A 13,731-nucleotide genomic window follows, 5' to 3' on the forward strand; every position below is an offset into this window, starting at 1 on the left:
CTCTGCTAAGAACATTTGAACACAGAACCATGGCACTACTTTCTTCTAGCACCCTCTAGGCTCAGCTCTGTGCCATGTCCTGCATGCTTTACCACTACCCTCTATCACTATAGTCAATGTAGTGACCTTTCCTCTGTCTGTCTGTCTGTCTGTCTGTCTGTCTGTCTGTATGTCTGTCTCTCCCACAGGAGTCGGGCCCAGCCAGTGTGGACAGTGGAGTGGACAAGGCCAAAGTAGCAGAACTGGAGAAGCGATTGGCAGCTCAGAGTGCAGAAACACAGAAACTCCAGGTGAGTCTGGCCTTCATGTCACTGGTGTTGGCAGCACATGTCCTCTCAGCTCCTTAGATCCCACCTCATGTCCTTCTGTCTCGTGTCAGTGTCTGTTCGTTCCTGTTGCTCGTTGGTCATTGGAACCCTGCCCACCGTGAACCCTTTTCTGTTGAGCGTTCTGTCTGGCTGGCCGACTCACTGTTGTCATTGTGCCGGGCCCTCAGGGGGAGATGAAGAACCTGACTGGCGGCAGAGCGGGCCTGGAGTCGGAGCTGGCCTCAGCCACCAGCACGGCAGCCATCTTGCAGGCGGAGAAGGGCAAGCTCCAGCAGGAGGTGCAGGAGTCCAAGAAGGAGCAGGACGACCTGCTCATGCTGCTCGCCGACCAGGACCAGAAGATCCTCTCGCTGAAGCACAAGCTCAAGGACCTCGGGGAGCCGGTAAGAGCCTTATGATGGAGCCTTTATGAGGGGCCCGGCCCGGCCCCGCCCCGCCCCGCCCCGCCTGCCAGTCACACAATCACTGAGCTGCAGTAGGGACCAGTTACTGTCAGGCAGATCATCAGACTGCATGGTCCAGGTCCCAGTACAGTTACAATAATAGCCTTCAGGTGTAGAAAAGCAAGTATAAGTATAACAGTGTAAGAGTGTATAACAGCTTGCATGCACAACTGATGGACAGATGGATAATGGTCATGGTGTATGATGTCTGAGAGTGAGCCTCTCAAGTCTGACAAGTGCTTTAGACTTGCGGTATTTCATCTAAACTTCATATGGCTAAAAAGAGTATGTTGAAGATGGTCACGAAGGCAGTGGCATGTGACTAGACTCACCGGTGACTGTCTCTTCCTAGATTGATGACGAGGATGACCTAGACTCTAAGGACCAATCTGAAGATGACGATGATGAAGATGACGAAGAAGACGACGACGATGAGGAAGATGACGAGTAGCCCCTTAGATATCACCTGTCATAGAGGAACTGTGTTTCTGCGCCCCCCCCCTCCCCCCTGCCCCCCCTTTCTACTCTGTAGGAGGAGAGGGGTTAGGACCTTAGGACTGACCCTCAGTGGCTTCACCCATGACCCTGTTCCCTTCTCTTAAGCTCTCTTCCAGGGTTTGGGTCTGTTCAATCCCCAGCGGACCTGAGAATAGTAGTATTCCACATCAGGTCATGGAATGCAGTTAGAGTGCGAACACAGCCTTGAGGAAGTGGAATTGAAAATTGAAGTAGAGAGAAGTGGTACCCAGCTACCTACTTGTGAGAGACTGAGTGTGCCTGGATGATTTGTTAAATGTCACTCATTACAAGCAACCTTTAATAAATGGAATACATATGCCAAGTTAAACAGTCTGTTTTGTGCACTTGAAGCTCAAAACCAGTGGCAGTCTTACATAAAGTCTGCCTGTGTAAGAATGTGTAAGAACCTAAATTGTGTAGACAGTAGTGATTTTCAGTTTCATTTTTCTTAAGGTCATTACAGATTAACTGGCAAGTAGAATGTTTTGCCATGCATCTTTGATTTCTGGATTCATAGTCTTAATGGTGATGATGTAAAGGGCAATTCAAACGTGATTCTATGCCTTCAACATTTGTTTTAGCCCGTGCGTTCTTCCAAAGTGGTTCTCTGCCGTGACATGGTTCCTTCATCATGGATATGTGGAGGGGTTGGAAGATCACTCGGAGATCCCCTAAGATGTTTGCATGGTGGAGTGGGGCAGAATGAATAAGACTGTCTCTCAGTCCTGTTTGCCCCTCTGGTCACTTTAGCAATTAAAAGATTTTAACACTTCACTCCAATCTAGTTTAAGATGCCACGTTTATGTATTGTTAGATTTATTTATCCACAGAAAAACATACTTTCTATGTTGTAAAAACTCAACAGATTTACTTTTAGTATTATGTTTGTAGAATGAAAGCATGTTAGATCTAAAAAATGTCTGTTGAACAAAATGAACTGCTCCTTTGTGTTATTTATATTCTAATTCTTAAGTATACCACTAAATTGAAATACTGGCCAGCTGTGTTTATTTATTTGAAAGCTTATGAAAATGAACTTGACGCAACTTTATGATTCCAGTTCTGTGTCCCTGAGGCTTTTGATGTTAGAAAACAAATTCCACTTCCTTGGTTCAGCTGTAGTCTTCGGGAATGGACCCAAACCCTGTCCACTGCAGAGCCCTGGTTCAGCTGTAGTCTTTGGTAATGGACCCAAACCGTGTCCGCTTCCCTGGTTCAGCTGTAGTCTTTGGGAATGGACCCAAACCCTGTCCACTGCAGAGCCCTGGTTCAGCTGTAGTCTTTGGGAATGGACCCAAACCCTGTCCGCTGCAGAACCCTTGGTGTGATCAGCAGCTCACTGACACCATTCAGCTCAGCTGCAGAGGGTGGGAACCAACACCATGGCCTGTTCTTCCCAGTCAGAACTAGGATGAAGTTCTGATCTGGTTTCCAGGTAGTGCACCCCATACTGATTCCACACTGTGCAAAGAGTGTGTTTTTGTTTGCATTTGTGCGTTTGTGTGTTTGTGTGTGTGTGTTTGTCAGCATTATGTGTGCATATGTGTGCGAGCTTGATTGGTATGTGTTTGTGGGCATGTGTTGGATTGCCCTTGCAGTGGTTAATCATCTCAGTGCCATTGTCCATCTGTCAGTCTATCAGTGTGGAAGGAGTAAAGGTGTGGTCTTTTATCTGCAATCAATCTTTAGTGCTGGGAAAGACTCAATTCAGTCAAACGAAAGACTTTTCATCACCTCTGCTCTCCTGCTGGATCTTCTTCGAGTGAATGCCTCCTCACCACGGACTTCCTTACTGGTGCACACCATTCCGCACCGGTTTCATTTGGGATGTTGGGGAGGACTCAGGCTACAGCCCTTTGATATGCTGTGATTGTCTCAGATGCTAATGCTAATGCAAGAGAAATATTTTTGCAACGTTTTGTTCAGTCCAGGCGTTAGGCTTCTGTGTGAGTGTGATATAATTGTTGTTCATATTACACCTAGTAAAATAAATGCATACATTTGTAGGAGACTTTGTGAATGTTTTACTTTACATTTTAGGTTACATTGTAGCTCATTGTAATTATCTGCCACTAAAAAAATAAAATGTTATAGAGAATTCAAATGTTCAAAATCTTAATCACATTTTACACTGAAATTAGTTTTACTTCTAAGATATGCGTTGAGATTGTTTTCCGTACTTGTTAAAGACATTTCAGCCAAGGCATGTACTTCATTGTAGATTTGGAGTTGTCAGTGAAATGAGTTTTTGTTGATGAGAATGAATATTGGCCTGGCTGGTTCTGTTACCCATGGCATGGGCACATTTACGTTATGATATCATTCAACTTGTATTTCACAGTGAACACTTATCTACCAGCGCACCAAACAAATAAACATCTTTGATCTTGTTTCACACGATGCATTCATGCTGGGTGATGACTCTTCTCAACCACACCAGTTTCTCAGTGTGTGTGATCTTCTGGGATCCTCTGCATTTGGATTGCAGTTTTCAGCCATATCAACATTTTTGCTTCACTTTTATTTTTCTAACTTTACACTTATTCAGGTGTTACTTCATCTCATTTCATAATTCCTTAATTATTTAAATAAATGCTTTCATTAGACTTCATGCTACTCTACTATGTGAGGCAGGTGTGTGTGACACTGGATATTTTATTCTCAGATGATTTAAACAGAGAAGTCAAAGTCATGAGTTAGAATAAGACGGAATGGGGTTTTGCATTTTTAATGTCCAAGAGTTCTGTTAAAGTTGATTTTCTTTTACAGACAAAAATGGACAGACAGACAGTGTCTACAAGCCTGGCTTGGCTGACCTGTACCTCAGATTTTAATACAAAAATCTAATATGAACTAAACTAACATTAAATTACATGAAACAGACTATTTGCTATGTGATGTCATGTTTTGTTCTGTTCCTAATCATCACCTAAAATACCCTGATGTGCTCTGACGTGAGATTTCAATCAGTGCATTACACGTTGTGACCACCAGAGGCCCACGCAACCCGCAAAAAAGATTCAGTTTGGAGTTAGCTGTGTGTTTCTGCTTTGTTAATTACAGTCTTAGAGCTGAAGCTCAATATGTTTTGGAAAAATATTTCACAGATTTTCTGTGTTCCTAGCCTAAGATGCTCGAGTGAGTGAATCATTCTGGACTAATGAGTAATTCAGTTGCTGGCCGTGTGATTAGAATCTTCTCAAACATACATGAGCTTGGGCTTAATGTGACTCAATATTATGGATATTCCGGGTTGTGAATGTGTGGCTGTGTCATTTAAACTTTTTAATATAGGAATAGTTGATGGTTTGTGTGGACAATATTACTCCATAATATGTAGTGCTTACCTTACAGGAGCATTATCTTTACTGTTACTATTATAAACTTTCTATTATTGTTATTTTTATGTTCTCAGAGTATGGTTTTATCTGCTCACCTAATATGTTCCTTCCAACTCTCATCACCCACTGACTGTACAGGCCTCCGTAACTAAAGGACAGGCCATGTCTATCTTCTCCATTGCCTTGCTACTTTTTCAGAGAATATCAGAAGGGTATGAATTCGTTTTTTTATGTGAATTCTTTAGATCCAAAATGATGTTGGGTTTCGTACAGGGATAGTTGCCCAAGGGCTTCCCCATATGTGATGTGCTGGACAGAATGGGCTTCATATCGCTTCTGTTAATGTGTATATGGGTTGAACATGTGTCTGCTAACATTATTCAACAACACACCTTGATATACATTAATACATTTTTCCATGAAGCAAAGGGAATCATATACATGACTAAGTGTTTATATACAATTTCAAATCAACAAAGGGCCTTTGCTTACAAAGTGGTATTTATCATAACTTTACAACCTGTGCATGAGGTGTCTCTGGGGAAATACCCTGAATACACTAATTATTTCTTTGGTTTGACAAAATAAAACTGAAGTATTTAAATGTAAAAAGTGAATTCATCATTTTACAAAATGTGTAAAGGTGTTGAGATCCCCATCTCCAAGTGAGGTATCTCCGGCTGGACCACAAGACCATTCTCGTGTGCGGACTGATCATGCTGATTTAGTATGTTGGTTTATCATTCTCGTGTGCGGACTGATCATGCTGATTTAGTATGTTGATTTACCATTCTCGTGTGCGGACTGATCATGCTGATTGAGTATGTTGGTTTATCATTCTGTAGGTGTGACACCTGGGCTGAGTGTTGAGGTGATAAAGTAAAGTTTTGGACGAGTTTTGTGCTGTCAGAAGAGCAGCATGGTGTATTCCTCTCCCGTTCTGATGCTCCCTCTACCCTGATCAGACATGACAGCCGGGCTGGAGAGGAAGGGAAGAGGGGGAGATGAGAGCTATTGTGATGACTAAGGAAAATCAATTGGGGTCATTTTTTGATCAGGGGTGTCTTGTCCAATTATCTAGAAATACTCCTGCACCTGCACCTGAACCCGAAAGGCTGAACTAGTTGGTAAGAATATGTGTGTGTGTGTGTGTGTGTGTGTTTGCATGCATGATACTTATACTCACAAGATACATATTCTCGTAAGAAACTAGTTAAATTCAAATTGAAAAAAACCCCCAATAAAAAACATTAACCGTGGACTAGTCTCCTAACCACAGATCTTAAGGTGCAGCTCTCACTGAATCCTCTGTAGAACTCTCCTGTGTTCAGTATCTGTATCATCAGTCGGCAGGTTCGTCTCCCCTGTGTTCAGTATCTCTTCCATCAGTTGGCAGGTTCGTCTCCTCTGTGTTCAGTATCTGTTCCATCAGTCAGCAGGTTCGTCTCATAGTCGTCCTCTTTTCCTCTGTGGAGGTACACCGTTCCAGGATTGGTCATTATGTTGTTTTCATGTCTCGCAGATAACCATGACAATATAACCTGGTTATTTGATGCTTTTAACGCAGATCAGTTTTCTAACTTCATGGGGGCATAAACCAGAGGAGCCAGGAACACACCTTTGAGAATTAAATGTCTAGATTTAGTAGCTCCTTACTGACCTGGGTAGTTCTCCATTTAAAAAAAAACAAAAAAAACAGAAGCCATGAAGAATATTTACATCTCTCTTTTCATTATCCTGCATTTAATGCTTTATTAATGCAGCCTTAGGCATGGCGTGCTAGTTGGATTAAATTGCTGGTCCATTTTGTGGAGTCTTTTGAAGTCTCCCTAGAGATGGAGATACATTAGAAATGTCTCCGCTCCTCATCAGTCTTCAGCACACTCCTATGTGTAGTTACAGATCAGCATCAGTCCTGAGCCTCGCTACATCTAAGCAATGGTATCCAGGGAAGAGATGCACGTTTTTCGCAAATGAATTATTTTGACACATTTTCAGTCAATGATGCCTGTTTATTTTCTTAAAAAAAAAAAACAAGACATGTTGAAACACAGTTAAAATGTGACCACTTGGAAGCGAAATGCTAAACCAAGATGACAATGATTTAAAATAGGACAATGAGTAAAAAAATGCATCAGGTAATACTAAAAAAAGAACATAAAATTGATAAAATGTTACAGAAATGCTTGCATGGAATAAAGAACATGGCAAAATACCACACTAATACCTACTAGAAAGAGAAGACAGAGGTACATCGCAAAAAAGAAAGACTGCCAAGTGCTGGGGTAAATATATATATATGTATATATATATCTGCTTCATGTCTCCATTTAGAAGAAGAAAATAGAGGCATCTGCACACCTATTCTAACGTTGCCTGCAAAAATACCAAGTGATGCATCCTGAAGATGTTTTTTTCTTTAAAAAGTACATATATTGAGCATTATTTTACATTAGAGCAAGACTGAGAGGTCACTATCTGTAACAAATAGTTATCAAAAAGACGCCTATTCATTTGATTTCTGCAGGATGCTTCAACAAGAAGAAATGGCTTTCCTGTCTCCAAAGCTTATTTTCATATATACCAGTATATATATATAGATATATATATATATATAAAATGACAACAAAAAAAAAAGAAAAAAAATCTCACTTGAAATATACACCATGAAATGAAAAGTAAAAAAAAATTACAAAAAAAGGCATTCAAAATTAATTTCAACATCAGATGTGAACAGAGTGAAATGTTGATCCTTTTTGCACCCCCCTGGTCAGAAAACCCAACTGGAGTCTTGAAAGGATGTCGTCAGTGATGGCACAGGGTCCTGGTAAGTGTTCCTTGTGACAGCAGGGTGCTAAGAGGTGCTGGGGCCCCTGAAGATGGCTGAGCGTCTGGAGCTTCAGACTAACGTCAGCCACGAGGAGAACCAAACCAAAAGAGTGATCGGGATGAACTTAGTGGACTGTGCTGATAGGAACAAAAAGGTGCAAAATAACTTAATAACTTAGGACCAAAACAGCTGCCCAGGTGGTGGTGGAGTCTGGACCGGATGCGGCGTCGGTCCGGTCAGGTCCGTCCCCAGAGCTGGCGTGGGGGCCATCGGGGAGGTTTGGGTGCGTCTGCGTGGGGGGGGTGTACATGTGAGAGCGTCTGGGTGGGGTGGAGAGGTGCGCGCATGAAAACTTGCTGGCTGTGTTCAGTGCAATGCCTAGGGCTTTGATGACAATAAAACAAGTCAAAGAGAAAAGAAAAAGGAACTGGAACAGACGCCGTCTCTGTTTGGTTCGTTTGATTGAGGGGCCTGTCTGTGAGGGGGGTACGGGGCTTTGAAAAGGATTGATTGTCTTTTCTCAGTTCAGTTCAGTGTTTTTCTCTGTTCAGTGACTGCAGGAGAGGAGAGGAGGAGTGTGGTCTTGTTCAGGGTTCCTCTGGCAGACGTGTCAGGAGGGAAAGAAAAGGTCATGGAATTTAGCAGGCTTCCATCTCTAAAAGGGGGCCTGTAGCTGCAGCCTTCGCCTTACATGTAGAGAACGCATTCCGTTTCCCTCCTGTGAGAAAGGACACAGAGAGAGGGGTGGTGGGAGAGGGAGGACAAGACAAAGACACACTGTTAAGTCGTCTAGATGGACAAGCACACTCGTGTGGCAAGAACGCTAAAGAAACGACAGACACTAATGGCAAATACAAAACATGGTGTTAGTCATAGGCCTGTGAGGAATAACATATCCATTTGACATGTTCACACCCAAAGACATGAGCCATAATCATATGCCAAATACCAACATACACAGGCATATACTTCTGTTTTCAGTTGCATTTAGGAGGTGGTACACATAGGCGCTTATCCAATGCAACCAACAGTGGTGGCACAACTTCCAGGGACAAGACACTCTGACAAAGGGGGCGCTTACTGAAGCTTGTGGTGTGTTAGTTAGCTTGTACTTTATATTCCTACACATGGCCAATGGATTCTTTTCTTAAAAGATAGAGAAGCAGGTCAATAATGAACATAGTATTGTGAGTTATCTTACAGCATCAAACAGAATTACTGATCAAGGAACAATAGAAGTGAATAGATGTTTTGAGGTTTTAAGGTACGTTTGAAGTGCATGGTGTTATTGAGAGGGGAGAAATGAGCAGAGCTTTGCATCTCTCCGCTGGTCAGTGCCATTCAGTCCATCCTCCCACACACAAAGCAACATTTCACCCATTTGTGCCCTAGGGGAGTCACCCCTAAGTCATACACCACTCACACCACCTGGATGCAGACGCCTTTACCACATGTGGATGAAAGACTGCGCCTTTCTCAGAGGGCTGACCCCGAGGTGAGCAGAGAGAGAGAGGGAGCGAGAGGAGGACAGAAAGAAAGAGAAAGGGTGGCTACTCCTACTCCTGCTGCTGCTGCTGCAGTGGTGAGTGCCCTGTTGCTTTTATTTACCTCCCCTGCCCCTGCCCCTGCCACCTCCCCACCCCCTGCCCCCCACGCCCCCTTTTTCATCCCAGGATCTCAAAGCTCCCCCGCGCCCCCTTCCTGGGGAGCTTTTTCCTTCCCAGCCACAGATGAAAAGCGCTGGCCTTCCTGCCGGGGAAGAGGCCTGGGGGCTGGAGGGGCATCGGGCCAGCACCTCACGGCCCACCCCACACAAACGCCGGGATTCAAGAGCTACTCCCCATTAGTGCTGTGGAATGCTGGGTCCGACTTGCAGGAAATGAAACGCTCTTCTGTTTTCTGAGGCTTGGCCGGTCTCTCTCTCTCTCTCTCTCTCTCTCTCTCCCCCTGAGTCTTGCTCCTGCTCCGTCGCGCTCAGTGGCGGCACGGCCCTCTTTGAAGTGTGGGAGGTTAAGATAACTGGCACGGCCCTGCGTCTCTCAATCGGCCTGTTCACCTCCCGGGGCAAATCAAAGAGCCCGCAGCTGGGCCTACTCCTCCCCCTCCCCCTCCTCCTCCTCTTCCTCCCGCGCCCTCATCCTCTCCCCCACAACCGCTTTGGCTTTCTGACCGGCCCGTAAAAAAAAAAAAAACACGAGAGGAGAGAAGAAAAAAACGGGACAAATTGCTCTGAAAATAAGCGAAGCAGAGCAGTGAGATGACTCCATACTGGGCCGGGCAGACTTTACTATGGCACAGGCCGAGCCACTTGGGCTGAGGAGGTCCGAGGACAAGAGCCGATTGGTCAGGAGAAGAAATGGCAAATCAGCTGACCATGTGTTCCACATCTCCCCAAGCCTGCACCGCGAGAACAAGATGGCTCTTCGACTTGCTCGACATAGGAAGTTCTACACCACATCTCAAATACCTTACTGAGGTGGAAACGGACAGAAATAGTTCTTCATATAAAACGCAGATTTACATGCTACAGTCTTGTATGCTAGAGAGATGAACCGATTGACAAATGTGAAATATAGATGGAAATTTACTGGGGAATCCTTGCTTGGAGATCCTGACAAGCCCAAAGTGTTTAGGGATTTATGAAATCTAATCATCTGGAAAGCCCCTAGCACTGATCTCAATGTGGGTGAGTGACCTCGGCTCGCTGCGCTCAGCTCGGCGTTTTGTTTGGCAACACCCTCTCAGAGGCAGCAAGTCTATAAAAGTCAGACACCCTCTTAAGCAGTCCAGTGCTCGGAGGAAGACGGTAAAACAGAACCGAGTAATAAAAACGGCACCTGGAAGAAAATGATGTTTTAAACAAACTGCTTCATTCTGTCAGCAGTTCCTTTGGCCCAGAGACAATAACATTAAAGGAGCAAGGAAAAGTGGCCTCGGCACAATTATGTCTTTATAATTTCACTGGAACAAAAAAAAAAAAGCAAAGAAAGGCTGCGGAGGAGGAGGAGGAGGAGGGGCGCTCCTGAGGAGGAAGACACACAAAAAAAAAAAACGAGAGAAAAAAAGCGGGGCTCGGTTAAAGGGATAAAAAGCTGAAATGAGTTGGAGGTTGAGGGTATTGCCTATACTGGGCTGGAGGGTAGTGTAGGGTGGTGTAGGGTGGTGTAGGGGGAGGGTGGAGCTCTGGAGAGGAGAGGAGCTGGGGGTAAGGCGAGAGCCACCACAACCTCAGGCATGTGCTGGGGAGACTGAGGGGCTGGTGGGGGGTGTGAGCGTGTGTAAAGGGTGGGGTGGGGGGCCCTTCCCACATCTGAGGCGGCATCACTGGAGGCCCCCGAGCCCCGCGCCGCTGCAGCGAGGGGGCCAGGCGCGGCGTGGCGTGCCCCTGCACAGCCTGAGCTGCGGGCCAGGGCGGCACTATCAAAGAGCAGCACAATGACTGCTCCCCTCCGCCGGCGCGCAGCTTCAAAGGCCCAGCCGCCACTTGCAGTCAGCAGCGGGAGGGGAGGGGAGGGGGGACAGGGAGGGAGGGGGTTCCGCCTGCGTTTACAATAGAAGCCAGATTTACTCCAGAGCAGAGGAACTCCACTACACACACACACACGGAGAGAGAGGGAGAGAGAGAGAGAGCGCAGAAGAGAGAGGGAGGGAGAGAGAGGGAGGGAGAGAGAGAGCGCAGGAGAGAGAGGGAGGGAGAGAGAGGGAGGGAGAGAGAGAGCGCAGGAGAGAGAGGGGGGAGAGAGAGAGCGCAGGAGAGAGAGCGCAGGAGAGAGAGGGGGGAGAGAGAGAGCGGGAGGGAGAGAGAGAGCACGGGAGAGAGGAGGAGGGAAAGAGAAAGATACCACTAAAACAGCTGCCAAGCAGCCCCCTAGCTTCCTCCTCCAGTCTCGTTTGCTCTTCCTGCCTCTCCCCTTGCCCCAGTACCTGGGGCTTTTCATCCGCAGATAACCATCTCACAGGAGGGACTTTACCAGGTCAAATCTCATGCCTCCTAGGCAGAGAAACATGGAGAGAGAGCGAGAGGGAGAGAGGAAATGGAAAAGACCAAACTCAGGACCCTCCTGTCCCCCATGTTGCTCCGCAGCTGGCCCAGACGTCTACACAACCAGCCCTCGACCAAACAACAACAAACCTCAGCCCCAGCCTAAACAAAAGGCACGTACCTTGATCATTTCCCAAGAGGAGAGGCAGATAAAGAAAAATAAAAACAAAAGGAAGAGAAAGATTGGGAGCCCTTCCCCCAGAATGACTTCAAAGAAGTCACTCCATTCACACCAACCTCTAGCTCAGCACACCTGCATGCTCACCCCCCCCACCTTCAAATGTGCAAGAAACTCTCCAAAACTGCTGAGGAGGCTATTCTGCTCCCTTCAATGAGGCCATGGTGGTTTTGGTACAGGTAGGCAGGAAACCTCACGGTCCCACAGTAACATTAGCTGAGCCGTCACCTGTGATTTATGTGGAAGTGGCTGCTGCTGTTTTGGGTGGGAGCGCCTAGTATGTCAGGCCACTGATTATGGCCCAGACCAGGCAGAGGCAGGAGCAGAGGCAGGAGCAGAGGCAGGAGCAGAGGCAGGAGCAGAGGCAGGAGCAGAGGCAGGAGCAGAGGCAGGAGCAGGAGCAGGAGCAGGAGCAGGAGCAGGAGCAGGAGCAGGAGGAGCAGGAGCGTGTTCTACTGGCAGACGGAGAAAGGCGCTCCTGCTGAACGTTGCCTAATTTCAGCCAAAGACCTCAACCTTCTGACAACAAGACTACAAAAATAAAGAAAATCATTTGTGTCACTCTCTCTCTCTCCCTTTCCCTCCCTCCCTCCCTCATGGTCTCTCTTCTAGCCTTACTCTCCCTCCCTCTCTCATAGTCTCTCTTCATAGAGTTCTCCCTCCCTCTCTCATAGTCTCTCTTCATAGAGTTCTCCCTGCTTCTCCTCCTTTCTTCTTTCATCAAAGGCTGACAGCTGACTCCTGCCCCCACACATCACAGACGAGGAGCTGGGCCCAGAAGCAGCAGCAGCGGCGGCGGCGGCGGCCACGGCTCCAGTGAGAACAGCGCCTCCTTTCATGTCGGTGGGCTGGGCCACGCTCTCCGCACCACTGGCCCCTTTCCCCCTCACCGCCGCGGAGAAGGACCTTCAGAGCACGGCCCGCCTTCACGCTGCCAGCACCTATTTTAGGCACACCGAAGCACAGCGAATCGGACAGCGGCATCAATCTCTGCAGCCAACAAGGCAAACAATTGCAGTCAGAGTTGAGCGTCATGGTGAAACGTACACACACACACATTGTGTGGCGGTGAGTGCAACAAGGAGGCTAGTGTGTTGGGTTACAGGAGGCAACAAAAGGGCAGGCTCAGATGTGTCAGGGCCCCAGATGACTCACAATGACTCTGCTCTTAGGATCGAGGAGGCTGGCCAAAATGCAGGCTCCAAAGTCACATTTCTTTAAATGGTACTTTTGTTACATTATCTTCCCCACTTTCCAATGAGGAGAAAACATAATGGCAAAATAAGTGAGAGCCTTTGGGGGTGTGGGTGTGTGTGTGTGTGTGTGTGTGTGTGTGTGTGTGTGTGTGTGTGTGTGTGTGTGTGTGTGTGTGTGTGTGTGTGTGTGTGTGTGTGTGTGTGTGTCGTGAGCAGATAAGAATCTCAAAGCCAGTAAATCAGACAGGGAGCCCAACAGGCAGACATAGAGCTGAGGGAGGGATGGAGGAAATGGGAGGCCTTCACTTTGGTCATGTAAATGTACACTACATCACTCCTCTGTGTCCGACTTGTCAGCGAGTCATGCCCATAAAACTACTGGCGGCATGTAGGAGAGATAGACAGGCCTGAGATAGGGGCAGCCATGAAATGCTCAAAAAGGCAGCTTGAATGTTTTGGGTTGGCCTCATTTCACGACAGCCCCACCATTTAGGTTTATGGCCACACAAATCAGGAGAAAGTCAGCAGATGATGCATCGTGTCTAACAAGGCTCCTTCATTTGTGTCCACAATCTGAGACGTATGAGAGAAGATGAATCCAGGTCGTCCTTAAATCACATCTTAATGGATTCTCACTGTTCTAGAACACTTCATATAACTAAGAGGCTGAGAGTGGAGGTGGATAAGAATGAAAGATAAATAACCTAATTTAAAAAAAATGTGTGTGATATATATATATATATATATATTTATTTATTTATTTATTTATTTATGCTAAGCTAACCTCAAATCCAGCTCCTAGGATCTGCATAAATTGAGGGCTTTCCACATTGCATCAGTATTCCTGGTATTA

The 13,731-nt window shown here is 46.3% G+C and overlaps 2 protein-coding genes and 1 long non-coding RNA gene across 18 annotated transcripts in view; 2 read left to right on the forward strand and 1 right to left on the reverse strand.

The window, feature by feature from the left end:
• The window catches only part of uso1 (USO1 vesicle transport factor), a 15,992-nt gene extending 14,373 nt beyond the window's left edge, over window positions 1-1,619 (forward strand). For all 7 annotated transcript variants that reach the window (XM_012831827.2, XM_031559609.1, XM_012831828.2 and 4 more), the window contains 3 exons: window positions 189-290; window positions 497-712; window positions 1,125-1,619. In XM_012831827.2, coding sequence (XP_012687281.2) covers window positions 189-290; window positions 497-712; window positions 1,125-1,223 — 417 coding nt within the window. In that variant the 3' untranslated portion in view covers window positions 1,224-1,619. The remainder of the gene's footprint in view (window positions 1-188; window positions 291-496; window positions 713-1,124) is intronic.
• An 871-nt stretch (window positions 1,620-2,490) lies between these two features.
• LOC116218364 lies at window positions 2,491-6,333 on the forward strand. The gene is made up of 2 exons (XR_004162804.2): window positions 2,491-2,726; window positions 2,981-6,333. It is a non-coding gene; the product is annotated as an uncharacterized LOC116218364 (long non-coding RNA).
• Window positions 6,334-6,623: 290 nt separating this feature from the next.
• Window positions 6,624-13,731, reverse strand: part of lef1 (lymphoid enhancer-binding factor 1) — a 39,359-nt gene continuing 32,251 nt past the window's right edge. For 5 of the 10 annotated variants that reach the window (XM_031559782.2, XM_031559780.2, XM_031559779.2 and 2 more), the window contains one exon: window positions 6,624-8,180. In XM_031559782.2, coding sequence (XP_031415642.1) covers window positions 8,101-8,180 — 80 coding nt within the window. In that variant the 3' untranslated portion in view covers window positions 6,624-8,100. The remainder of the gene's footprint in view (window positions 8,181-13,731) is intronic. The other 5 variants (XM_031559786.2, XM_031559785.2, XM_031559784.2 and 2 more) reach the window with 1 other exon arrangement.

Source organism: Clupea harengus, chromosome 22 (assembly GCF_900700415.2).
Source record: "Clupea harengus chromosome 22, Ch_v2.0.2, whole genome shotgun sequence".
Lineage (NCBI taxonomy): Eukaryota > Metazoa > Chordata > Actinopteri > Clupeiformes > Clupeidae > Clupea > Clupea harengus.